Source organism: Channa argus, chromosome 10 (assembly GCF_033026475.1).
Source record: "Channa argus isolate prfri chromosome 10, Channa argus male v1.0, whole genome shotgun sequence".
Taxonomy (NCBI): domain Eukaryota; kingdom Metazoa; phylum Chordata; class Actinopteri; order Anabantiformes; family Channidae; genus Channa; species Channa argus.
In genome coordinates, this window is record NC_090206.1 from 20,171,375 (window position 1) to 20,196,060 (window position 24,686).

General features: G+C 37.6%; 4 protein-coding genes across 5 annotated transcripts; 2 read left to right on the forward strand and 2 right to left on the reverse strand.

Annotated features, from left to right (window-relative positions):
- The first annotated feature begins 779 nt into the window (after positions 1-779).
- LOC137134557 (polymeric immunoglobulin receptor-like) lies at positions 780-1,825 on the forward strand. Its single transcript, XM_067519477.1, has 3 exons — positions 780-861; positions 1,015-1,359; positions 1,473-1,825. The coding sequence occupies exons 1-3, from the start codon at positions 819-821 to the stop codon at positions 1,823-1,825; spliced, it is 741 nt and encodes a 246-aa protein (XP_067375578.1). The 5' UTR covers positions 780-818.
- A 1,350-nt stretch (positions 1,826-3,175) lies between these two features.
- Positions 3,176-10,489, forward strand: LOC137134136 (uncharacterized). The gene is made up of 6 exons (XM_067518651.1): positions 3,176-5,913; positions 6,045-6,389; positions 6,503-6,847; positions 7,745-7,861; positions 8,669-8,733; positions 8,952-10,489. Exons 1-6 carry the CDS (start codon positions 5,871-5,873, stop codon positions 9,081-9,083), a joined length of 1,047 nt encoding a protein of 348 aa, XP_067374752.1. The 5' UTR covers positions 3,176-5,870; the 3' UTR covers positions 9,084-10,489.
- A 447-nt stretch (positions 10,490-10,936) lies between these two features.
- Positions 10,937-13,122, reverse strand: LOC137134137 (immunoglobulin kappa light chain-like). 2 transcript variants are annotated; one of them, XM_067518653.1, is made up of 6 exons: positions 12,954-13,122; positions 12,380-12,709; positions 11,943-12,296; positions 11,717-11,773; positions 11,551-11,594; positions 10,937-11,465 (listed from the first exon to the last, which is right to left on the reverse strand). In XM_067518653.1, exons 1-6 carry the CDS (start codon positions 12,994-12,996, stop codon positions 11,328-11,330), a joined length of 966 nt encoding a protein of 321 aa, XP_067374754.1. In that variant the 5' UTR covers positions 12,997-13,122; the 3' UTR covers positions 10,937-11,327. The 2 variants fall into 2 exon arrangements, with proteins under 2 accessions (XP_067374754.1, XP_067374753.1); XM_067518652.1 differs by having other exon boundaries at positions 11,717-11,845; positions 12,954-13,120.
- A 2,298-nt stretch (positions 13,123-15,420) lies between these two features.
- LOC137134558 (uncharacterized) lies at positions 15,421-20,419 on the reverse strand. Its single transcript, XM_067519478.1, has 5 exons — positions 16,871-20,419; positions 16,468-16,827; positions 16,169-16,297; positions 16,002-16,048; positions 15,421-15,912 (listed from the first exon to the last, which is right to left on the reverse strand). The coding sequence occupies exons 1-3, from the start codon at positions 17,289-17,291 to the stop codon at positions 16,203-16,205; spliced, it is 876 nt and encodes a 291-aa protein (XP_067375579.1). The 5' UTR covers positions 17,292-20,419; the 3' UTR covers positions 15,421-15,912; positions 16,002-16,048; positions 16,169-16,202.
- Between the last annotated feature and the right edge of the window lie 4,267 nt (positions 20,420-24,686).

Consider the following 24,686-nt stretch of genomic DNA (forward strand, 5'->3'; position numbering starts at 1 on the left):
TCTTGACGTTACGGGTACGCTTTGGTGTCTGTATATTAACTGGAATGACTTTATATTCATACAAAAACTGCATTTGGGTTAGGCAGAACAACTTGAGGGTAAGGTCGTGTTAAGAGACAACAACGGTTCGGGTTAGGCACAAAAGCATCAGGGTAAGGTTGAGTTAGAAGACACATGACATAAAAACCAAACAGACGGTGACAACGGCACACACATACTTTATTATAGTAAACACGTGCGCCGTGTTGGGTTACGATCATTAATAAAGTCCATAATAAGTGATAATGTGGATAAAAATAACCACAGTGAAAAACCTTAAACCCCCTAAACACTGTCAGAATAACTCCCCACCACAGTTTCCTCATATTAACACATTAAAAGGCTCTGTAACAGAGACTAAGCTCTTTTTCTTTTCCCTAGTATAAGTTACACTTGCTGATCTCGATAAATAATTTAAAGTTTATAGTTCAACTACATTAGCAGCCTTTCATTGTTAATCTTTCAGACCCAGAGATCAAAGATAAAAGAAGAAATCAATGAAAAATACTGGTATTCTAGTCACAAGTATCCTGTCAAAATATCAAAATGTATTTAAAGTATCAACTTTTCTAACTGTGGAGAACAATAAACAGCACTTTTTTTCATTGAAACAGTTGTTGGATGATGATTATGATTTGTTGAATTTAGGAGGCAGTGCATTTTCAGCTTTTCAGCCAATCAGGATGATTTCCACTTTGTCTACTTTGATGGTCTTGTAAGTGAACCTTCAATAGGGCAGAAAGCCATCAGTGTGCAAGAGAAAGCATTGTTTTACTACAATGACGGGGAAACTGCGTGCTTTGATTCTTCTAAGTACAATGTGTAAGTGCGACTTTTAACTAATAAACTAATGTTTATACTAAACAGTAGTTATGTGTACAGTCAGTGCTATTTAATTAATTTTTGAATGGCAGTTATTACCTTTTTAATTGTTTTTATCTTATAAATGTCTTTTCTTTTTCTAATTTACTTCAGCTGTGATTGAGTCTACAGACGGTCCTCAGCCAATCTCTTTGACTAAGGTTGAAGTTGGTGGAATTGTCAAATTGCAATGTCCATTCTCACATAAGGAAGACAAATTCTTTACCTGGTATAAGCAGTCTCTGGGATATATGGTCCAAACAGTTGCTACAGGAACTTATATAAAACACTCACTCCGTGAAACATTTAACAATTCACGTTTCACACTCACAGAGGGGGAGTCTCAGTATATTCTACAAATAAGAAATGTGATCAAAGAGGACGAAGCAACATACTTCTGTCAAACTGGAACGGCATATACACAGACCATTGTTAACGGCATCTTCCTGGCTGTGACGGGTAACAGTTACTTTCTATGTCTATGTCCTTGACAGACATCACCAAATGTTTATATTATACAAGTAATGACATCAATAAATCCCTTCGATGCCCTGTTTTATTAAATCACACAGATCCGAATCAGCAGAAACCAGTTTATGTGAACAAAAATCCGAAAACGCAGTCTGTCCAGCTGGGCGACTCAGTGACTCTCCAGTGTTCACTTCACTGCAAGAACAAAGAAAACCGAGATCAGTGTTCAGGTGAACACAGTGTGTACTGGTTCAGAGCTGGATCAGCAGGATCCCATCCCAGCATCATTTACCCTCACAAGAGCAGGAAAGATGAACAACAGGAATCAAGCTGTGTCTACAGTTTGTCCAAAACCATACAGAACTCCTCTGATGCTGGAACGTATTACTGTGCTGTGGTCACATGTGGGGAGATACTGTTCGGTGAAGGAACCCAAGTGGAGACAAGTATGTAATTATACATGTCTTTTGTAATCATTTAATATATAATCAACAAAACATTTTTTCCTCATCATTCTCATTTAGTGATCCTATCCGGCTCCAAGCTAGTTAGTTTCACAAACACCTGCCCTTCAGGTTGTTAGTTCTTGTTCAACAACATTTTCTTTAATGCATTTACAAAGAGCACACAGTCCTGAGCCTCAGCTGCTTCTACGTTAGGTAGAGAGAGGCGTCAGTTGATTTTTAAAATGATAGCTGCCAAAAGAGGAGTTTTGGTAAAGAAGGTATTATGGAAAATGTTGCACTAAGATGTCTGTTTGTCCTGTACATTGAGTTCTGTCCCTCACCAGTAATTGCTGTGACTAGTGATATCGTAACTATCTTTAATCACTCAGACATGTTAGGGCAGTCAACTCATCTAGAAGAAAAAAAGGAGGTAAATGATAAATATTTTGTTCAAAATGTCAGCTGTAAACATGTTCTGCACAAATTATTTGCAGAATTACAGGTGCACTCACTTTATGTTAACCTCCAAATAAAAATAAGTGAGCACTGTAATGCAGGTGGCTTCACGTGCCGGAGCGTGACAGACACTGAACCACAGGGTCCCGTTTGTCTTCATCACTTGTAATTGTTTTTGGATTAAAGCATCTAAAGCATTAAAGCAAGATTAAAGCAAATGTAAACACTTAAATGCAAAAACAGAAACACAACAAAATGAATCCAAACTTGTGAAAGTCACTGTGAAGCTGAAGTTGCTTTGCATCCACTAAAGAGCAAAGTGTTTCCTGCAGCACAGGAAAGAGTTTGAAGTGTGCTTGAGCTTTTTGTCTGATTACAGGAGAAAACCCTGGACCAGTTGTGATTGTGCTCGTGGTTCTGCTGGTTCTCTGTGTGATTGTGATCGCTGTCCTAATCTTTGCAAGAGACTGAAGGTAAGTTTAGTGATGCTATAAAAAGGAGTAGACTCTATACAGCAACTTGTATTTAGAGAATTTTTTTTTTTTAATTTAAGAAAAAGAAAAAAACTCCTGTTTTATTCTGGATTTAAGTCTGGCTGACAGAATTCATCATCTTTATTTTTTTTTGGATAATGGTGGCACATTATTTGTTAATCATCATGTTGATGATGACTGTAATCCCTTTGTTAAAGGCAGATAGGGGAAAAGAAGGAGTAGAATCATAAACGGTGACTGAACTTTGGGTGAAGCCCAGTGATTGAATATATATATATATATATATATATATATATATATATATATATATATATATATATATATATAAATAACGACTATTTATTGTTTCTTTGTGTTAATGCTGTTAAATTGCAAAAACTTCATTGTGCTTTTTTATTTGCACTAAAGGCTGGAGACTCATGGTTCTTCAAAGATGCTCTGAACGTTTCGGTGAGACGAAGCAGTGAAGAGTGTTGTGAGCAAACGTGGGTTCACACAGGCTGACAGAAGACCTCACACACACAAACACACACACACACACCTCCCAAGTCTAAATAATTTAAACAAAAGACACGTCGTACCAAATAGTGTAACAAGCTGTTCCGTTTATGCAGTGCCACTAAAGTGGTAGATATGAAATGGTAATGTTTAAAGGCACAGACATATTAATGTGTCGGAATAAGCCCAGGTTTAGCAATTTGATGATGCATCCTCTTTAATTATTAAAAAGAATTGGCATCTGTATCGGTATTGGTGATACTGGCCCTGTAATCACTTGATATCGAATTTAAACCAAATCTTACAGTATCACACTCCACTAGTGTGTACAACAGGGGCCAATCAAGCTTAGTTGTGTTTGCCAATGTTGCTTTGTAGAAATATCGTCCCTGCATATGTCTGTTGTTGCTTGGAAGATTCTGCACTTCTTAAATAAATTCTCCAACTTTAAGCATAGAAAAAGGGTGATGACACAAATGTCATAGCCAGACTTGTTTTTGAGAAAATCAAAGTATTGCAGATTAAACCCTAGCTGTATGTTTGCATGGCACACACACTGAAAGTGTGGCTCATCTTCCTGTTCACATACTGTAACGGCTTATGCTGCATTAAATTTGTGTTTAATATCATTAATGTGCCTCTGCACTGCCCCCTGTCTTTCATTTCAGGTCTGTGCATTGTGGTCTGACAAACTAGAGAGTGCTGCACCAAAAAATGTCATGCTAACAAAACTACCTTTAAAACCTTTTCAGTGCGACTGGAGCAACACACGACTGGTTTTATTTTTACTTTCACAATAAAACATACATAGTAGATAGTATTTTTTCATGCAGAATATCACGCACATATTTCATTTTGCTATACGACACAGTGAAACTGAAGACATGCTTTTAGCTGTTGTGGGAAGAGAAGGGAATTCCTCATTTAATGCCTCTTACCCCTCATTAATTGCCTTTGTGTTCCGGGTTCATTTTCACATGGGTGCTACAGTATCAATGCTCTTACACAACTTTGAACTATTCTTTTAAAATTAGCTACAGCATAAGGAAGCCACAGTAAGTCTCTGAAGTACAATCAGCCTTGATAACGTTAAAGATATTACTTGTAAGTGTCTTTTACAGTCATTGCATGTGGTTTTGCACAGAACTTTTCAGTGAAAACACACTGAAAAGTTCTGTTAAACTAGAACAGCGCAGTAGTCCACCCCCGTCAATGAATGGACATATATACTCAGAACAACCATATGTGAGTTTAACTTACAAAAAATTACAATTTCAAATAAATTACATGTTGTGGTGCTGTGCTATACAGCTACAGTGTTTATCTAGATAGGCGTTAATCAGAAGCTGGAAGATAGTGGCTGCCAATTACAATTACAAGAGTCACAGACAGCCACTGTAATAAGAAAACTGTCTTCCAGCTTGGCATCCCACCAAAGCAGGCTTTGTAGCACAGCAAACACCTCCATCCATTTTTTTACACGCCTCTCTTACAAATAGCAGAAATAAATCCAAGAGACAACAAAGAGCTGCATGTAGTGTTTCTAGACCATACAAATGCATTTGGTTCTGAACCAATGCTGTTAATCACTTTAGTGTCTCTTTAGCAGTCACCAAAAGCCTTTCATGAAGACCAGCTAGAGTTATGTATATATCTATAATAGGACATAGCAGTATGGTCCAGAGTGGAGCTGGACATTTGGGCTGCTTGTCTACTGGTCTGCGTATTCAAGCTTATAGTTGGATATACAGAGAGAGGCGCGGCACTAATAGTGACACACAGCCATACCTCATCCAGCTTCTCACTAAGCTCCACGGGAAAAGAACCTTTTCTCTACTAGGAAAATGTAGCCAAGTAAACCTTTGTACTTAGAACAACACCTGCTGTTGGACGGAAACTCGTGACTGTGGACATCAAACAGGACGCCCGGCAACAAGTTGTGTTAAAGCACATGCCCAGGCCAAAAAGGGATCCAAGGACAAAGTCAGACTGAGTCGAAAGATGATAAAGAAACAATTAGATTTCTGTGGCACAAACCGATCTGCCACACCAGTCTAACTTTGTGCTTTGCTAGACATGTACAGTATGTAACACAGGATGTCTAGGAGGCCAGTCCAATAGTTAGGTAACTCAAATGGTTCTGACTGACTCCGACTGTTAATTACAAGGCTCTGGTCTTAATTGCTAATCAGGTTATAAAACTTTTTACAAGGTTGTCGCCAAGTCAAGAAGAGTAAAGATGAGACATCTGACATGGCTACAGCTACATGTTTGTCCTTTCCACATGTAAGTTTTATTCCACATGCTGATTTTGATAAATAGTAAAGTTAAACCACAGTATCAGTGCATAGTAATTAGTTAAAACACAGGTTAAAACACAGGAAAAGGGAGACGTGAGTGGGCTCCCTTTACTTGAAGCACACTTGTCAGCATATATTAATAGTTGAAAATTCATCACGGATTGGCTAAATTTTGGAGGAAGTGCATTTTCAGCATTTCAGCCAATCAGGTTGATTTCCACTTTGTAGACTTTGTTGATCTTGTGGCTAAAGCTTCATTTGGGTAGAAGGGCTTCTGTGGTGCAAGAGAAGGGTCTTATAACACAATGATCCAACAACTGGCTGCTTTGATTCTTCTAAGTACAATGTGTAAGTTCAACTTTTAACTAATATTGTATTGAACACATTGTTATTGCCAAAACCACACAGAGATGTGTAATAATCTTTTGAATGGCAGATTTTACATTTTGTCCACAATTCTGTTTGTCAATTTTATTCAGCTGTGATTGAGTCTACAGACGGTCCTCAGCCAATCTCTTTGACTAAGGTTGAAGTTGGTGGAATTGTCAAATTGCAATGTCCATTCTCACATAAGGAAGACAAATTCTTTACCTGGTATAAGCAGTCTCTGGGATATATGGTCCAAACAGTTGCTACAGGAACTTATATAAAACACTCACTCCGTGAAACATTTAACAATTCACGTTTCACACTCACAGAGGGGGAGTCTCAGTATATTCTACAAATAAGAAATGTGATCAAAGAGGACGAAGCAACATACTTCTGTCAAACTGGAACGGCATATACACAGACCATTGTTAACGGCATCTTCCTGGCTGTGACGGGTAACAGTTACTTTCTATGTCTATGTCCTTGACAGACATCACCAAATGTTTATATTATACAAGTAATGACATCAATAAATCCCTTCGATGCCCTGTTTTATTAAATCACACAGATCCGAATCAGCAGAAACCAGTTTATGTGAACAAAAATCCGAAAACGCAGTCTGTCCAGCTGGGCGACTCAGTGACTCTCCAGTGTTCACTTCACTGCAAGAACAAAGAAAACCGAGATCAGTGTTCAGGTGAACACAGTGTGTACTGGTTCAGAGCTGGATCAGCAGGATCCCATCCCAGCATCATTTACCCTCACAAGAGCAGGAAAGATGAACAACAGGAATCAAGCTGTGTCTACAGTTTGTCCAAAACCATACAGAACTCCTCTGATGCTGGAACGTATTACTGTGCTGTGGTCACATGTGGGGAGATACTGTTCGGTGAAGGAACCCAAGTGGAGACAAGTATGTTCAAAACCTTTCCTAAATCATTAATTCTGTACATGCTAACCATTAACACTCAGATTAATATATCATGCTGTTTTACCACATTATGCATGAGATGTAAATCGTTAGATTGTAACTAGCTGCATTTCATTTGTTAATTGTCTTATTGGTAAAACAAATTAACTATTGTTGTAGATGCCAGTTCAATGGTAAATGTTCTGCACTTATAAAGCGCTTTACACTGCTTCTCATTCACCTATTCGAACTCATAATCACACACACTCACACACGCATGGGGGACACGGGCCAACCCTCACCAGGAGAAACTAAGTTGGGGTTCGGTGTCTTGCTCGGAACAGGACACTTCGACATCTGACCGGAGGATCTGCGGATCGAACCACCAACTGGAGGATTGGTGTACGACCGCTCTACCTCCTGCGTCACAGTCACCCACTATTAATAGTTACCAGCAAAACCAAATCAAAATGGCTGCTATAAAAAAGCTGTCAATTTAAAATTCAAGTGTGATCTTTCTATATCTGTGCAACAAGTCCCTTTTAAGTTGTGATCTTTCAGGCAGAATCACAACTCTCTGGTATAAGTTAAATATTATTAATGATGTCTGTTTGAATTGTTGTTTCAATGCCATGTTAATGTTCAAAACATCAGCTCATTTATTCTGAAATGAGTTCCGATAAAGAAATATCTACAACAAATATGTTTGTTTAAATATATCTGAATTAGTACAATGGTCTTGCACCAATGGTAATTTTGATTATGAGTTGCCAGAACTTATTTGTAACTGTGTTCCACTTATTAGCATTGGTTATTTCTGCAATTTCTTTAAATGTAAAGAAATGTGTATAAATGAATGAATGAATGAATTTAGTATTAAAGTGTCTCTGGTTATTGCAGGATCTGAACTGGGCCCACCTGTCATTGCACTTGGAGTACTACTGGCCTGCTGTGTGGCAGTGATTGCTCTTCTTATTTTCTGTGTAAGTCGAAGGAGAGTTTGTGAACACTGTCAAGGTAGGTTCACTGAATGTATTTTTATCTTTTATATAAATGTGAAGAATGAAAACCAAAGAGTTGTAATGATTTATATCAGCTACAGAAGGTTGTTAGTACTATACCTAATTTTAAAGACTGTGTACGTGTAAACGTTGAGTCCTGAAATCATAATATATTGTATATTGTTAAATAAATTCTAAGTCGGCAACAGGAATTTCCTTCCTAGAATAATTTCCACTTGTGTTTAGAAAAGAACATTTCCAATGTAAAGCTGTGTAAAAGTCGTTAATATGCAGCAATTAAACATTTATTACATTTTTGGAAAAATCCTCACTTACCATAATATGTACTGAATCACTATCTGCGAAGGAATGGAAACACTCTAAAAGTTCTATAATCCTGCACCACAACGTTCAGTTGTTACTAATTTTGTGACAGAAATTTACACAGAAGTGATTGTCGTTGCAATAAAAGTCACAAAGAACCATTTACACGTTCTACATTACATTATACATGAGAATATTTTAGTAGTGTTTGGTGGCTAAAGGCAGAAATAAAAGTTGACACCTCAACACATACAGTGTTTATACAGTAACTGATTTTCCACATGTTGCTTTTATATTGTTACCTTCCTTGTTTCGTCTTTGTGTTTGTGTCATGTCAGACAAATCCCATTTTCCGGTACCCACTGTACCACATCTACCGCAGTATTTTGGGCACCCTCACTACTGTTGGAAATAAGTGCCATCAGTTTGAACTTGGTACCAATTACCAGTTCTTTATCATCTTTTACATACTTTCTAAATCGTTTGTTTTTTTTAACAGGGGCACTAAGTGCCTTCCATATTTCTGGCAATGACAAGTCAGCAGTCCATCAGTCAACCGAAGTGGTAAATATGCTTCAAATTAACGTTAATAATGTGATAAACAGTACAGAACCGCTAGAGTATGAATTATTTACTGACTCATCAGCATGTCTGATTAATGTACCACAGAAGGAAATATGTTTCCTGATTTTATATGACACCCTCAACTTTAGCGACAATATGCTTTATGGTATGTATTCTGCTCTTGGATGTGATTTAAGAGGTCTTGCTCTAACTTTCAGGATGGTGATGCAGAAACAATGAACTACATAGCACTGGATTTCTCCAAAAGAAGAGTGAAAAAAGGGAAACGGAAGATAGAGCCACCACAAGAGTGTGTGTACTCTGCTGTGAGAACAAATCATCACACGTAGCATCAGGTCTTTGAGTAAAAAAAGGGCCTGCATGTGAACGGGAAGGTTCAAAGAGCTTCATTTACTGTAATTCACTTTACAACGGCTGAAACAAAAGTGATACTAAGGACATAATGGTAACTGTTTATTAGCAAAAAATTCAAAAATGAATGTCAAGTAATCACATCTTAATGTAGTAAATGCAAATGTTGAAACTACTCGGGTTTCGAGGTGGGTTTTCGTATCATTTGAAAATAATGTTAATTACAAACTGGGCTAAACCCATTTTATTTTATTGCTCGGTTATCTAATAATAAAGTGGCCTTTATGCTTTTCACCTTATTATTATACAAATATCTTAAATTGGTATTTTAACAAATGTGCGTTCATGAGAGGGACCCAGGTGGAACGGTGAGGTTACAGGGAGCAGAGGTGAAGAAGGTGCAGGACTTTAAGTACTTGGGGTCAAAGGTTCAGAGCAACAGAGAGTAAGGAAAAGAGGTGAAGAGGCGAGTGCAGGCAGGTTGGAACGGGTGGAGAAAAGTGTCAGGTGTGTTGTGTGATAAAAGAGTATCAGCGAGTGTTCAAGACGGTGGTGAAACCAGCGATGTTGTTCGGCTTAGAGACAGTGGCACTGAAGAAAAGACAGGAGGCACAGCTGGAGGTAGCAGAGCTTAAGATGTTGAGGTTCTCTTTGGGAGTGACGAGGATGGACAGGATCAGGAATGAGGACATCAGAGGGACAGCTCATGTTAGATGTTTTGGAGATAAAGTCAGAGGCCAGACTGAGGTGGTTTGGACATGTTCAGAGGAGAAACTGTGAATATATCGGTAAAAGGATGCTGAGGTTGGAGCTGTGAGGCAGGAGGTCTAGAGGAAGACCAAAGAGGAGATTTATGGATGTAGTGAGGGAGGACATGAAGTTAGTTGGTGTGAGACAAGAGGATGCAGAGGACAGGGTTAGATGGAGGCACATGATTCGCTATGGCGACCACTGAAAAGGAACAACCGACAGCAAAAGAGGAAGGTATTTTGTCACAAACTTTGGTACAGATTAGCTTTAGTTTTTTTTGAGAAATGTTTTTGAAATGCTGGCATATAATTTGCACAAAAAAGAATAGATTGAGCTGTTCAGCAGCGATTACTGTGAACAGAGTAAGTGGAGGTCTGATCACCGAGGTCCTGGAACAAGGGAACATTTTTGTGTTGCATGACTATGATTTATACCAGTTTTTGTCAGATGTTGTGGGGCTTACTGCTTACTTTCCATTGCCATTTATAATTTTTTTTAGGTTAAATTAATTGGTGATTCTGTACGTATGACTGTGTCACTGGTTGTGTGTGTATGTCCCCCCATTACCATTCCCCCAGTAATAGCTGGAACAGGCTCCAGACCCCATACAACCCTGAACAGAATAAACGGTTAAGGTGATAAGTGTATAAATAGATGTTGTTTTCTCATGTTGTTTTGTTAAGACATTTTTTAAAAATAAAGTCACTATTACTGTAAAAGGAGCATTTTTTAAACACTTCAATTACATCAAAGAAATCTTGAGAAACTATAATCTTCTTTTTGCTCATGTCTGTCATTTCTATGTACTTAAGAAATAGGTTGATGAACAATTTGAATCCCTTAAGAGAGATGAAAATGGTGATTTCAACCTCTGTATCTTTGTCACTTTTAACCAAAATGACCACAAAGCAGTTTTTTTCCCCTTTACAACCCAAACAGCATGTTACTGCCCCCTACAGGCTAAGATTTACCTTACACATTATACGTTTACACATCTGTAAAATGAGTGTGAACTGAACTTTTTTGAGTATTACACAGTCTGTAATATTTATAGTCAGTTTACTACTACTCAGAAACATGGTCACTTGGCCACAAGATTTTTATGATTGAACATCATAAACCACATGTCAAAATGACAGGTACAAACTTTAACACCTTTATATACCTGCACAGGGACACATCTTTGAGACTTCCTGCAGCACAGTCCCTATTTCTAAACAAACGAAACAACTGTAACACGCCTTAGCTCTTTCATTATGACTGCAGAAGTACATCCCTTTTTTGGTTTTTTGCATTTGACGATGTAGCACCATAACTTTTCAGGTGACAGCTACATACGCAGAACAAAATAAAGTAACGTGATTAAATTATTATAAGATTATTATTAACAATGAAAATAACAGTTTAACAGTCATTTATTTTAAACAGAATAACATCAAAACGCAAATATGAGACTAACTGATCTCAAATGTTCAGGACTTCAATCCAAAAGCCTTGAAAGCAGCATAGATCCTCTCTCTGTTGACGGCTTTTGGACCTCTCACTCCACCAGTGTCCTGCTTCATCAAGGTGAAGACCGCGGCTGAGTAAATCTGAGTGTCCTTACTTATCTAAGGAAATGTATTTCAAATGTTAACAAATATTAACAAAATATTTATTTTTATTTTTATTTTTTAATAAATACGTTCATCTTACCTTAAATCTCCTTTGTTCACTTCTTTCTTGAAACGAAGCAGCAGCTGCAACATAAAATACCTTTTTAAAAGTCATATAAAGTAATCATATAACAATTTTGTTATGTTGAAATGGATGAAACCTCTTGTGTAACTAACGTGTAATATAACATATGAAGTTCAATTACCCATGCAACATTCACACTTATTCTTCACGGCATAAATGAAGAAGGCTGCAGCAATCACTGTCATAGCCAAAACAGCACAAAGCAGAAGCAGAGTTATATTGCCAATGGTGGCTGATGATAAGATTGCTCCTGAAACATGGATAAGAACAAATATTTAAGACAAGTTAACTCTTAAAGAATAAGATCGTCATTGAGAATGTGTTAATCAGAATAAAGAAACAGTTACCTTCAATGTCCAGTTTTGTTCCATTGCCGAAAATGATCTCTCCACATGCGGCCACAGCACAGTAATAAGTCCCAGCATCAGAGGAGGTGACGTTCTTGGATAGGCGATAAACACAGGTCTTCACAGTGTCAGATCTGTGATCACAACTTTGAGGTGTATTTCCATCAGTGTAGATGACGCTAGGAAGAAAGATGTTGGACCTGACTCCAAACCAGTGCACACTGGCTTCACTTGGACACGTCTCATTCTCAGCGTCAGAGAGGACTGAACACTGGAGAGTGACAGAGTCTCCTGGATGGACTGGACCAGATGCTGTTGGCCACTGAACAATATCATATGTCTTCTGAATGTTTTCTATAATTACAAAAGAGTATAAATAGTTAAAAAATTACATTAAGTGTGATATATATGTAATTCTGCATGAAGATTTGCTTTACCTTTAAAGAACAAATATGTGCCACTCCACTCATCCTTACTCCAAGTACTGACTGCGCAGTAATGGACTGCTTCGTCTGCTCGGATTGTCCTCAGGATGGTCAGAGTGCTTTGGGATGAGTTATGCTTTGCACAATATCTGGTCGGAGAAAATCCTTGTTCAAATGTAGGAATTGTAGTACCTTTCGTCAGCGTTGTGACTAATCTGGGATTATCACCAACTCTTTGTTTGTACCACTTCACTCGTGTGTTGCTATTTTCTGAATTTGGGTATAAACATGTGAAGGTGACAGGTTCACCGAGTTGGACTGTGGTCACTGAAATCAGTGCATCTGAAAAGATAATGGAAATATAGTTGATTTTTAATCATATAATTACAGAATGAAGCATTTACTGCTTAAACTAATATTTATGAATTATTCATAAATGGCAATAAATAAACTTTGTTTAAATTAGTTTTATTAGATAAGTTGAGAAACATAGCTGTGTGCTATTGTTACATCCAACCAAATAGAAAAACATAACCTTTCCGAACGAAACCGATAAATCAGTTGAACAAAAGAAGAATGCACTTACATCCTTGATGGAGAAGAAACAGTGTAATCCATAAAAGAACCATCTTGATAATGTCTCTTGTTACAGTATCTTCGGAGCTTTTTGAAGAGAAAGCTGATGCCACAGGCTGGTTGCTACAGGTCAAACTGCCTGAAACATCCACTTGGTAATCACAAGATGCAAGTTTCAAAACTGTATTTCCTGTTGCACCATTCTTGTGCAATTTTATGACCTTTGAGGTTTTGTGGTTTTATTCAAGTAGAGGAAAACAATAAAGGCTGCAGCAAAATCACTTGCTTAACCAGCATTACTAGACAGTTGCTTTCTAAGTTTGGCTTTTAACTTATTACAAAACCAAGAAGCCCATCTTTGCAAATAATCACACAAATATGTAAATGTCATTGCAATGTTTTGCTCTTCCTTTTGATCAGGCCAAGGTTACTTTCGTACCTGGTGTGCAGTTTCCTTTTGCTGTATAGAAAAGAAAAACATAGCATTCCTTCTTTTTTCACCCAAGTCTATCTTTGGGTCAGATATGTAAAACGTTCCTTGGAGTAGTTTGGTGACAGTCTGCAGCCATGCTAGCAGCTTTGTACAGACGTACTAAATGCTAAAATGCTTACAATAGCATTAGTAAATTGCAGGTATATGTATTAAGTGTTAACTTGATGATGGCACTAAAAAGTCCGGGAACTTGAGTAATTGGGAATAATCTTAGCACCGTATGAATATCTGTACACCATTTCCTAATTTGTTAAACAATAATTGTTGAAAGACTCAAAAGAGGTGCCTGACTGAGCAACACTACTTGTATAATATTGCACGAAACCAAAGCAAAACGGGCAGTTTCTTTATTGTCTTCATGCTTCAGTGATCATAAGAATTTGGTCTTTTGCATTATTAGTCAGGAGTGTAAGTGTGATGTGAATGGGCTGTGTTGTGTGACGGTATAATAGGGGAGATGGCTGCAATAAAAAACTTTCAGAAAGGAAATGGGTACATGTGTGAAGTAGGAAAAAAGCACATAACAGCTCTGTTTTAACTCACTTTCGTTTTCTGAGAACCCAGGCTTGAAACTTATGTATCATTGTAGTTACCAAGTCATCATCTTTACTGATAATTCTCTTTTGTCTGACCATTTTCCTATGACATTTGAATTTACAATAATGGTCACGTAAGTGAATTCATTAAGAAGAATCTTAGTGCAGCATTTGACACCATTGGTCACATTTTATTACAGAGACTGGAACATGTAATTGGTAATTTAATCCGAGCATATAGTTACTGTAGATGGCATAAGACGGCATGTTTTTGACCAGGATTTGTCCTTTACTTCACATTTAAAACAAATCTCAAGAACAGGCTACGGAACATTGCCAAAATGAGGAGCATCCTAACTCAAAGTGATGTTGAAAAACTATTCCATGCATTTGTTACTTCTAGGTTGGACTACTGTAATTCCCTACTTTCAGGATGCCCCAGTAACTAACTAAAAAGCCTGCAATTAATCCAAAATGCTGCACAAAGTGTGCTGACTGGAACTAGAAACAGAATCATTATTCCACCTTCACTAGCTTCTCTCCATTGGCTTCCCATCAAATCCACAATAGCATTTAAAACCCCAGCAGACCACTTTGATTTCAGAATGCAGGCCTACTTGTGGGTCCCAGAACTTCCAAAGGTAGAATAAGAGGCAGAGCCTTTAGCTATTAAGCTCCTTTCCTCTGGAACCAGCTTCAATTGAACTAAAAAATTGCTTTTTAGTTATTATGGTAAATTTGTCAAACAATCTGATCTCCCTCCAATACAACCTGGCCCAACCCATTCAAAATACACTTGCAGCAGGTGTTAGTTTGTGTCAAAATTGGTACAGGAACATAGAGGGACAGACAAAATGCATTGAACAACAAAAATCATTTGTTCAAAGCCTAAAACAACTTTGTGTTTTGATAATTTCCAAAAGGGGACCCTCTTGTGTTTGTGCAAATGTTGACTGCTTTATCTTAAAGGCAGAAGCAGGATTCAGTACTTTACAACAAGAAGTATCTGATTTTGATATTTGAGAAAATAATTCCCCTTTCCCCACTAACAGGGACCAAATAAAGACCCGAGCAGCAGACCCTAGTTAGAGAACCGTTGAGATTCAAACACGTGGGTGGGGGCATTTCTGGGTTTGCCCAAGGCCCCGTTTTCATTAAATCTACGCCTGGTTTGTTGTCTGAAAGGGCACAGCTGTCTCAGAATGCCAGAGAGAGAACTGCAGAGTAATGCAATTATTTTACTTTGTTAAACAAGGGAAAGATAATTTGCTGACCCTGACAGCTAAATTGTAAAGTGAATGTACATTAAACAAAGATGCAAAACTGATGCACAGTTAAATGTTTGATAACATTTGTGAGCTCTCATTTATGCGTTAGACTGAATACACATTCACTAAAATCTTAATTTGGACATGTAGATATTATATTTAAAGTGCTGCGGCAACTTATCTGTAAATATACGTCGAGTGCTTTTTTTTTTAGCATTTATTTGATATGTTAACTCAACATTTGTTCGATTACATATACATATATACTGTAGCGTAGGTTCAAATGACTTTATCTTTAATCACATCCATCAGTTCTTTTTCAAATAATCCTGTATCATTGTTCCATGGAAACCTTAAGTCATAAATGCTGATGAGTAGAAAACAATTCTAACATATGAAAAAGAGACGATACAGACCTTGCAAAAAAAGTAAAAATAAAATACAAATGGAGTAAAAATGAATTACACAGGATAACAACCTTAAATATCCATTCTGTACCATACAAGCACTGAACAATCTCTCCAATGTACAATGAGGCTATTCGTACCCTAAAGCTCGGACATCAGCATAGATGCTTGTTCCATCCACTGCGTTTGCACCTCTCCTTACTTTCCGGCCAGTTGTCCTCTTTGCAAACTTTGGCACAGAATAAATCACTAACTCTTCATTTGTCTATAGAAATAAATGGCAAACATTATTAGATAGTATATGCCAACTTGTACCAATTTGTACAAACAAATCCTCATTAAAAATTAACTTACATCCTGATTTTGTTGACCAGCAGTGGTTGTTGCAGCAGCAGAAGCCCCTGTAGTATAGGATGTTAATAACCATTAATACCAATCAAAAAGGAGGAAAGGGTGAACAGAATTTCATTATACCCGAAAGAATTGTAGAGTGAGTAAATTAGTAAAGCACATTTTATTACCATTGAAACCTTCATACTGGTTTTTCTTCCTGGTCTAAATCAGTAGAGCTATAACGACCAAACTTAGAGTCAAAGCAACAGACAGAAGAAATATGACTGTATTTGTCTTCTGACACAACATGTTGGCTTCTGGAAGATGGTGAAAAGTAAAGGTTAATAAACAATAATAAAAATATTTGTTTGATGGTATTATGAACATAAAAATGATCAAGAAATATATATTAATAATTTTAAATTGCTACTAATACAAACATGAAACATGCAAAATGTCTGAAGTTACAGTATATCACAGTGATTACCATCAATGTTTAAATTTGTTCTGTTTCCAAATAAAATCTGTCCACATGTGGCCACAGCACAGTAATAAGTCCCAGCGTCAGAGGAGCTGATTTTGTGCATGGAGAAGCTGTAGACGCATTTCTGTGGAAAAGGAGCTGCAGAACTTCTCTCGCATTCATCACCATCATTTCCATGAGCATAAATTAAAAGAGGCTGAGATTTATCCGATCTGGCTCTGAACCAGTACACACTGTGATCTTCTGGACATACTCTGTTTTCAGAGAGGACTGAACACTGGAGAGTCACTGAGGCTCCAGGATGGACTGGATCAGATGAAATGTTTTGAATTGTGGCAATGATATTAAATTCTGGTCCTGGGGGATTAAGAAATTAGACAATACAAGCACTTATGATTCTATTAAAACATGTTTTGGACTGCAAAAGTCAGACATCTGCAAACTAAATGCTGAGTACTAATAACGTGAATACTGCTGCCTTTACCTTCAACTTTCAGTAAAGTAGTATTCAAAATTGTTGTTTTTAGTTCGACATGTTTCTCACAGTAGTAAAATGCCGTGTCACTCAGCTCGGTTTTTGTAATATGTAGATCAAATGTTCCAGGCCCTTGCATTGCTGTGATCCGAGGAGTCCTGTTAACGTTGGCATTATCAAAAGTATAAGTGGCTCCTAAGACTTCAGGGAAATTTCCAGGATTAAGTTTAATCCAAAACAAGGTTCCTGAGTCGGAGGAGTGGCGGCTACATTTTAGAGTCACATCTTCTCCAACATGAACAGACTTTGTCAAAATATGCTGTTCATCTGTGCATCCAAAAAAGAATTGCATGCAGATCAGTGATTACAAATCACACATTTAAAGCAAGAAAATGACAATTCAAACATAACAGAAGTGAAAATAGATTTGTGTTCATACTTACGCCCACATGCAAACACGAGAACTAAACAATATATGATTATCATTTTCTGGTTCATCCACTGAGTAGTTAATTTCAGTCGTACAGTAAACTTTATAATCTTAGTGTAAATATATCAAATGGGGGGTCGGGGGACGACACTGAAATGAGGAGGAGCAAGTTAAAAACAATCTGATTGGTCTTTCAGTGTTACTTTTATCATCTGTATGACTTTATTAATACAGTGGAAATTATGTTGACCGGTTCTTTCCAATCTGCTTACGTGGAAGCACAAGCAGTTGCGTTTTTACACTTTGTGTGGCATAAAAAGAACTAAATAAATAATTATATTTAAACCTGGACAGCAAACATGCATTATATTTCCAAGATATTTTGAGACCACCTTCTGCTGTTCTGCTCTCCTCTGATGAAACGACGGTACATCATTAGACAAAGATTAAAACATTGTTTATTTCTATATAAATATTTGTTGTAAAATGAAAATGTTCTGAGGTTTACAGCAAAGATTATCCCCCCTCAAAAGTTTCATTTATCACAAGCAAAATTGTGTGTGCAGTTTAATTCCCACATAACCACCAGGTGTACTTACCTTTGATTAAATCAACCTTTTAAATTATTTTTTTCTATGGCAAAAGGAACTATATTTGTACTAAATGTACTATGTTGTATTAACAATGTTGCTATGATGGTTGTCTCTGAATTTCTTGCTTGGAAATCTGTGTAACTACAAACACACAATCCTCTTTCCCTTTCTTACTCTTTACTCTGCTGCCATCTTGTGATAGATGGTTTTAATGTGAGGTTGGAACAGGGGATGAATCCAGTAAGATTTGATAGCAATACTAAACTAATCATTTTAAAAAAGTAAAAAGTAAAAAGTATTGGGGGGTATTCAGACCCTTTACTCAGGACTGTGTTGAAGCATATTTGGCATATTTACAGGTTTGGGTCTTTTGGGGCATGACCCAACAAGCTTTGCACACCTTTTTTTGCTCTGGCTGTGTCAGTCTGCAATGTAACAAAATTTAATAAAAGGGGGTCAGAATACTTCCTGAATGCTCTGTACATACTGAGTTGCCGACCTGAACGATTGTCTTTGTAATGACAAAAAAGTTTGACAATTCAAAACGGTGACCTATCACTTACAGTAGTTGTTCTCTCTCTATGTCCTGCTTTCATGCTCATTGACGACATAAGAAAATAAAGCAGCGGGCACGTGACAACTGATCCAAATATTTGTGGATCATAGTTCAGTTTAAATTTTGCGGGGGCCTTTATAACGGTGGACACAGTGTGTCGCAGTTCAAAGGGTGGGCAAAACACAATCTGAACATCAGAATTAAAAGGACGTGACTTGGAAATCAAATAGTGCCAGAAAAGTGGCGTTGAAAAACACTAAACACTACACAGAGCTGCTGTTCACCGTGGCACTGATCTTCCAACAATTTATAATGATGTTTTTTTTTTATTTACTTGTAATTACTAGATCTGATTGTGTTGCCTAGAACAAGTTTTGTAATTTTTATTAAAATTAAAAATCAAACATACAGCGACTCTGATATAGCCGTATTTATAACATGAGAGCCAATTAACCAGGTGTCTTACAGAGCAACAGCCACTTTCTGCCAGGCTGTGCCAGGAAATATGAATACGAGTCTTTTTTTCATTCCAGTCATTACATTTTTGGATTGGTGGAACAAGTTTACAATGTGTCATATAACAGACTTATGACTTTTCAATACAATAAATGAGTAAGTCCTGAAGGATTTGCTAAAGATCAATTTGAAATTTCTTCTATAGTCTGCAAGATTTGACTGCATAAGCATTACAGACCAATCTTGATTGTTTGAAGCGGCGGCCTAATACCAACAAAAGTCAAAGAATCCTAAATACTGGATCTCTTATATACTCTCATCTCAAATGAACTGACCCACAATCAGGGGATGGATTGCATCTTGTGGTTACACCAAAACACTGAGAAGCTGGGTCATGTCGACCAGACTTTTTTTAGTCTAAGTGAAAATAAGATACGTGCTCAGTTCAGTTTTGCTTGTTGAGGCAAAAAAATTCCAGTGAACATTTTAGGAGCTGGTTTTATCCAAATATTTACTCTGTTAGAATCTGTTGAGGATACAACAGGCTGATGGTGCCATGTTTTGTGAAGCTTTTGCTTTAGAGTAATGCAGCCTGTGTAAAGGTTGAGTTGTATTAGACAATACGTGGCATTGATGGAGCGTATTAACAAACTTTAAATGCTCATGCCACATGTCCTGTGGTGTCTTATTTCCTGCGGTTATCTTACAAAAGTGATTACATGTCTTATTCTGGCACACTCTTTAAAACACTGCTCAAGTTTTTTTGGAAAGGCACTCGCTTACTTTAGAAAGTGAGTCTTCAGAAAATCCCTAACGTGTTGGCATCAGAAAAAAAAATCACAAGACAGAAACAAGACATTTTGCTTCTCCTGAAGCTGCTGAAAAGATGCAACAAAAACCCCCCAATAATATACAAATTCTCCACTCAATTCTTAGGAGGTACAGTATGTTGCTATAGGCACCATATAAGATTAAGATGCCATTTCCCTCCAAATCAGTATAGAGCTGTGAATAATAGAGTTGTGGCTATAGAGGGCTTCTTCAAGTCGAACAGGGGATGTTGCAATCACTCCAATAGGGTGAACAGTCCTCCCTTCTCGTATCTAGACATGGTGTTTGCTGCCAAGCAGTAGCACACAAAGACCAGCAAACCCCAGCACTTGTTTAGTTTTACACTTGCTCAGCAGTTCTATGAAATTAAAAGAATCCAGTCCAGTTTCCAAAAGAATTATACTGTTAGATATACTGTGCCGATTTAAAATAAATTCATAAATAAAAATGGGTTGACGTTACAACAAGGACCAATATAAACCATCAAACGATTCTAAATTTCTCACAACACTACTGATAACTGCAGGACTGCAATAAAAACAGACAACTATAAGCTGTCAAATGTATTTTATTTGACATGACACTGAAGTGAACAGCTTGTGTGCAATCACTTGTTAAAAGGGTACAATATCTTCTGCATAGTGCACAGGAAAGCCTTGTTGATCACAAGCAATCACAATTTTCCTGGTGCGAGCTTGACCACGGTATTGACAGTTGGGTCGTGTGGCTCCCTGGTTTTTCAGTTGACACACAATAATGCTAAAGGGTTGGAGGCTTATCCTCATACCACGATATGGCTCCCCGGCTTTCTCACAGATGTTTTTCACATAGCTGGTACTAGCTAGGATGAAGGTGTTGGTCTCCTTACACACATTGGTACCAGTTTCGGTGATTCTTCTTCTTTGTATTTCGGCATCACACTGACTGACTCTCATCCCCCCATTGATATGCTGGTTTATAAAGTGTCTGTAACGCTCATTTCCTTGCTGAGACAGCACAGTGGCAGAGAGAAGCAGCATAAGCAAGCAGCCAAACTGGATCTTCATGATTTCCTGGTTTAAAAAAAGGCACAGAGGATTAAGCCTAAAGACATTTTAACGTGTTTAGAAAACTTCCCACTCTGAAATTAATTGCAAACATTGATATATACTGAATATAGTCAATTTCACACATTTGGAAATATAACGGTCATAAAATTACTGATAGTAGAAGTTGCAGTATAAAATAAATACTCATGTCAACGAAAGCAACAATAAAAACTCTCATATGTTTAATTTGGATGGGGTTTAGACCTGCAGAGAAAGCTACAGACCATTAGAGCTACAACCCAAAATAATACCGTTGCGAATGTTATTATAAAAGCCATGTAGAAAGAGATGCAAACCTAGAAAAACGTAGTAATGCAAAAAGTAATTTTCTTTCTTTACATGATGGTTCCTTCTGCAAACAAACAGAAAAATAAAGTGCTGTTTGCCATTTACTACTAAATTAAATCAAATCTGCAAAACCTTAACGCAGTAGAAAACGTGTTTACCTGTATTATAGTCACAGCTTAGCGACACTTAAAACTTTGGAAACTGTGGAACCTTTTATATAGTCTGAAACGCCCACATTATCTTACATTGCGTCACAAGGTTTGTCAAACACTGAACTCTGTCTGCAAACAGTGCTGAGTAACTTTGTGGCAACAACCACTACCTGCTTTTAATGACTTCAGCACTCTCTAGTTCTCTGTTTGCTTTGTTTAAGTTTTCTGATTAATTTATGAAGGGGGATGCAAACTTTTGTGTTAATTTAATTTTCATTATTTTACTAACATTTTTTATACACTGCTCGACCATTTCTGTCACTTCTGATGATAAATAACATTGGTACCAGCTTAATGTGCATTATTATTATTAAGTTACACTTAGGGTCAGCTTGCCTCCCCCTCAATTGATAAATTGATCACTGTTAGCAGGTGTTTATACTAAGGTTCATGCTAAGTCTGTGACCAGGGCAGTGAGACTCAAAATTCCTGCAGTATCTTTAAGTGTGACTTTAACATATCATTTTAAACTCATACATTTAATTATCAAGAACCTAATCATATTGTCTGAAATGAGCAGTGTACAAAACCAGACATATTACAAATTACCGATAGTAGAAGTTGCCCCTATGAATCATCCAGAGGTACAAAATAAATACTCATGTCAACGAAAGCAACAATAAAAACTCTCATATGTTTAATTTGGATGAGGTTTACACCTGCAGAGAAAGCTACAGAGCATTAGAGCTACAACCCAAAATAATACAGTTGTGAATGTTATTATAAAAGCCATGTAGAAAGAGATGCAAACCTAGAAAAACGTAGTAATGCAACAAGTAATTTTCTTTTTTACATGATGGTTCCTTCTGCAAACAAACAGAAAACTACAGTGCTGTTTGCCATTTACTACTAAATTAAATCAAATCTGCAAAACCTTAACGCAGTAGAAAACGTGTGTTCACCTGTATTATAGTCACAGCTTAGCGACACTTAAAACTTTGGAAACTGTGGAACCTTTTATATAGTCTAAAACAACCACATTATCCCACATTACCATACATGGTCACAAGGTTTGTCAAACACTGAACTCTGTCTGCAAACAGTGCTGGGTAACTTTGTGGCAACAACCACTACCTGCTTTTAATGAATTCACCACTCTCTAGTTCTCTGTTTGCTTTGTTTAAGTTTTTAATTTATGAAGGGGGACACAAACTGCATAAATTATTTATTTGTTCTTTGTCCTTTCTGCTTATCCCGTGAGTTCAGGGTCGCCACAGCAGCTCATTGTCCGCATTTAGATTTGGCACAGTTATTATACTGGATGCCCTTCCCGACGCAACCCTCCCCCATTTCTACCGGGCTTGGACCGGCACTGCACAGCTGGGGATGGGAATGGGCTGTTGGGGGTTCAGTGTCTTCCACAGAGACACTTCGACATATAGCTGGGCCTGGGGATCGAACCACTGACCCTGTGGTCCGTGAACAACTGCCTTACCAAACTTTTACATTAATTTAATTTTCATTATTTTACTAACATTTTTATACACTCCTTGCCCATTTCTGTCACATCTGAGGATTTAAACACATTGGTACCAGCTTAATGTGCAATATTATTATCAAATTACATTTAGGGTCAGCTTGCCTCCCCCTATATTGATGGGCTTTAGTAGGTGTTTGAACTAAGGTTCATGCTTAGTCATGGTGGATCTGTGACAAGGGCAGTGAGACACAAAAGTCCTCCAGTATCAGTGAGTTTGACTTTAACATATTATTTTAAACTCATACATTTAATTATCAAGAAAATAATCCTATTGTCTGAAATGAGCAGTGTACAAAACCAGACATTATCACAGTACAGCAGTGAAGTTACATCGTTTCACCAGCTGCACACAGCTCCTGCAGGCAGGAAGCAACCTGTTCTTCCAGTTGGAAAACCTGGCATTGATGATGTAAATGGTAAATGGCCACTGATACAGCGCTTATATCCAAAGCGCTTTACAATGTTGTTTCCCACACACACACACACACACACACCGATGGCGGTGGCTGCCATACAAGGTGCTCACCTGACCCACTAGGAGCAACTTGGGGTTCAGCGTCTTGCCCAAGGCCACTTCGACACGGAGGATTGAACCACTGACCGTGTGGTCCGTGGACGACTGCCTTACCAACTGGGCTGCAGCTGCCCTGAAGCAGCCCCCAAGCTACGGTCTTGGATTGCATTAGATTATATAGGTGTGTACATCATAAAGTGGCCGGTGAGTGTACACTGCTCAACAGTATCAATGCTGTTAGGAAAATATGCCACAAACTCCATGAGGTGTTATCTACCCATCACTAGTTATCAGTATATTTATACACATCATATTTTAACAACTGGCAAAGACTGAGCGCTATAATAACCAGATCAAAGTCGCATTAGGTTTTAAATCAGAGCATGTTTCCTGAGACTGGAATATTATTCATACTGTGTGATAAGCTGGTTGACAAACTTTTCATAAATTTTTTTAATAGTTATACTTAAATATTTACTGTAAGAATGTTGAAGCTGGGCTGGGTATCCAGTGCAGAGCATGTGTCATGTTAGTGCTATGTTACATGGGAAATGTATGTATCCTCCATTATTTTCCCTGATACAAATCTGTTAGGATACAGCCCCCACATGTCCCATGGTGGTCCTAAACCCAGTGCATACCGGTCGACATAAAAGTTAAAATTAACCTTGTAAGTTAGTGTTGTACCTCTTCCATTTTTAATAGTTTTCTCACACTGCAAACCATTAAAATACAGAAGTCAACTATCCCAACATCCGGTCACAGACCTAATCACAATACGCAGCTTTACCAGAAATGCTCAGTCACAGCTGTTGCCAACAATGATGCTGCTGTGTTTGCAGATGGTTTTTAAAGGCGGTTGTGTGAATCCCCTTTGCACAGTGCTACAAAAAAGATAGACCTAAATTGATTGATGCAAACCTTCACCAAGTAGTAAAGATTTCATTAGATTGTCAACATTTTTTGAACAGTGAATATATCTGCATCTTATATTAGCTGGTTTACATCTACAAACAAATGACAAATGAGTGTTTTTACTGCAGCTTTATGCATCACCTTTTTAACCACAACCGCTAACTTCTTTTTTTGGGCACTTCTAACCTCCAACATCCTGTAAAATATGTCATGTAAGTCACGTATATTCTAATACCACTTGCTATTTGTTCAGAGGCTGTGAAATGGTCAGCCACATGCAATGCCTTGTTTGTCAGGGTAAATGCAGCATGTGGTTTTTGTTGTTGCCCCAGGTTGTGCAGATCATGCTACATTACAGCACAGTACCTCCACAATCAGTAAAGC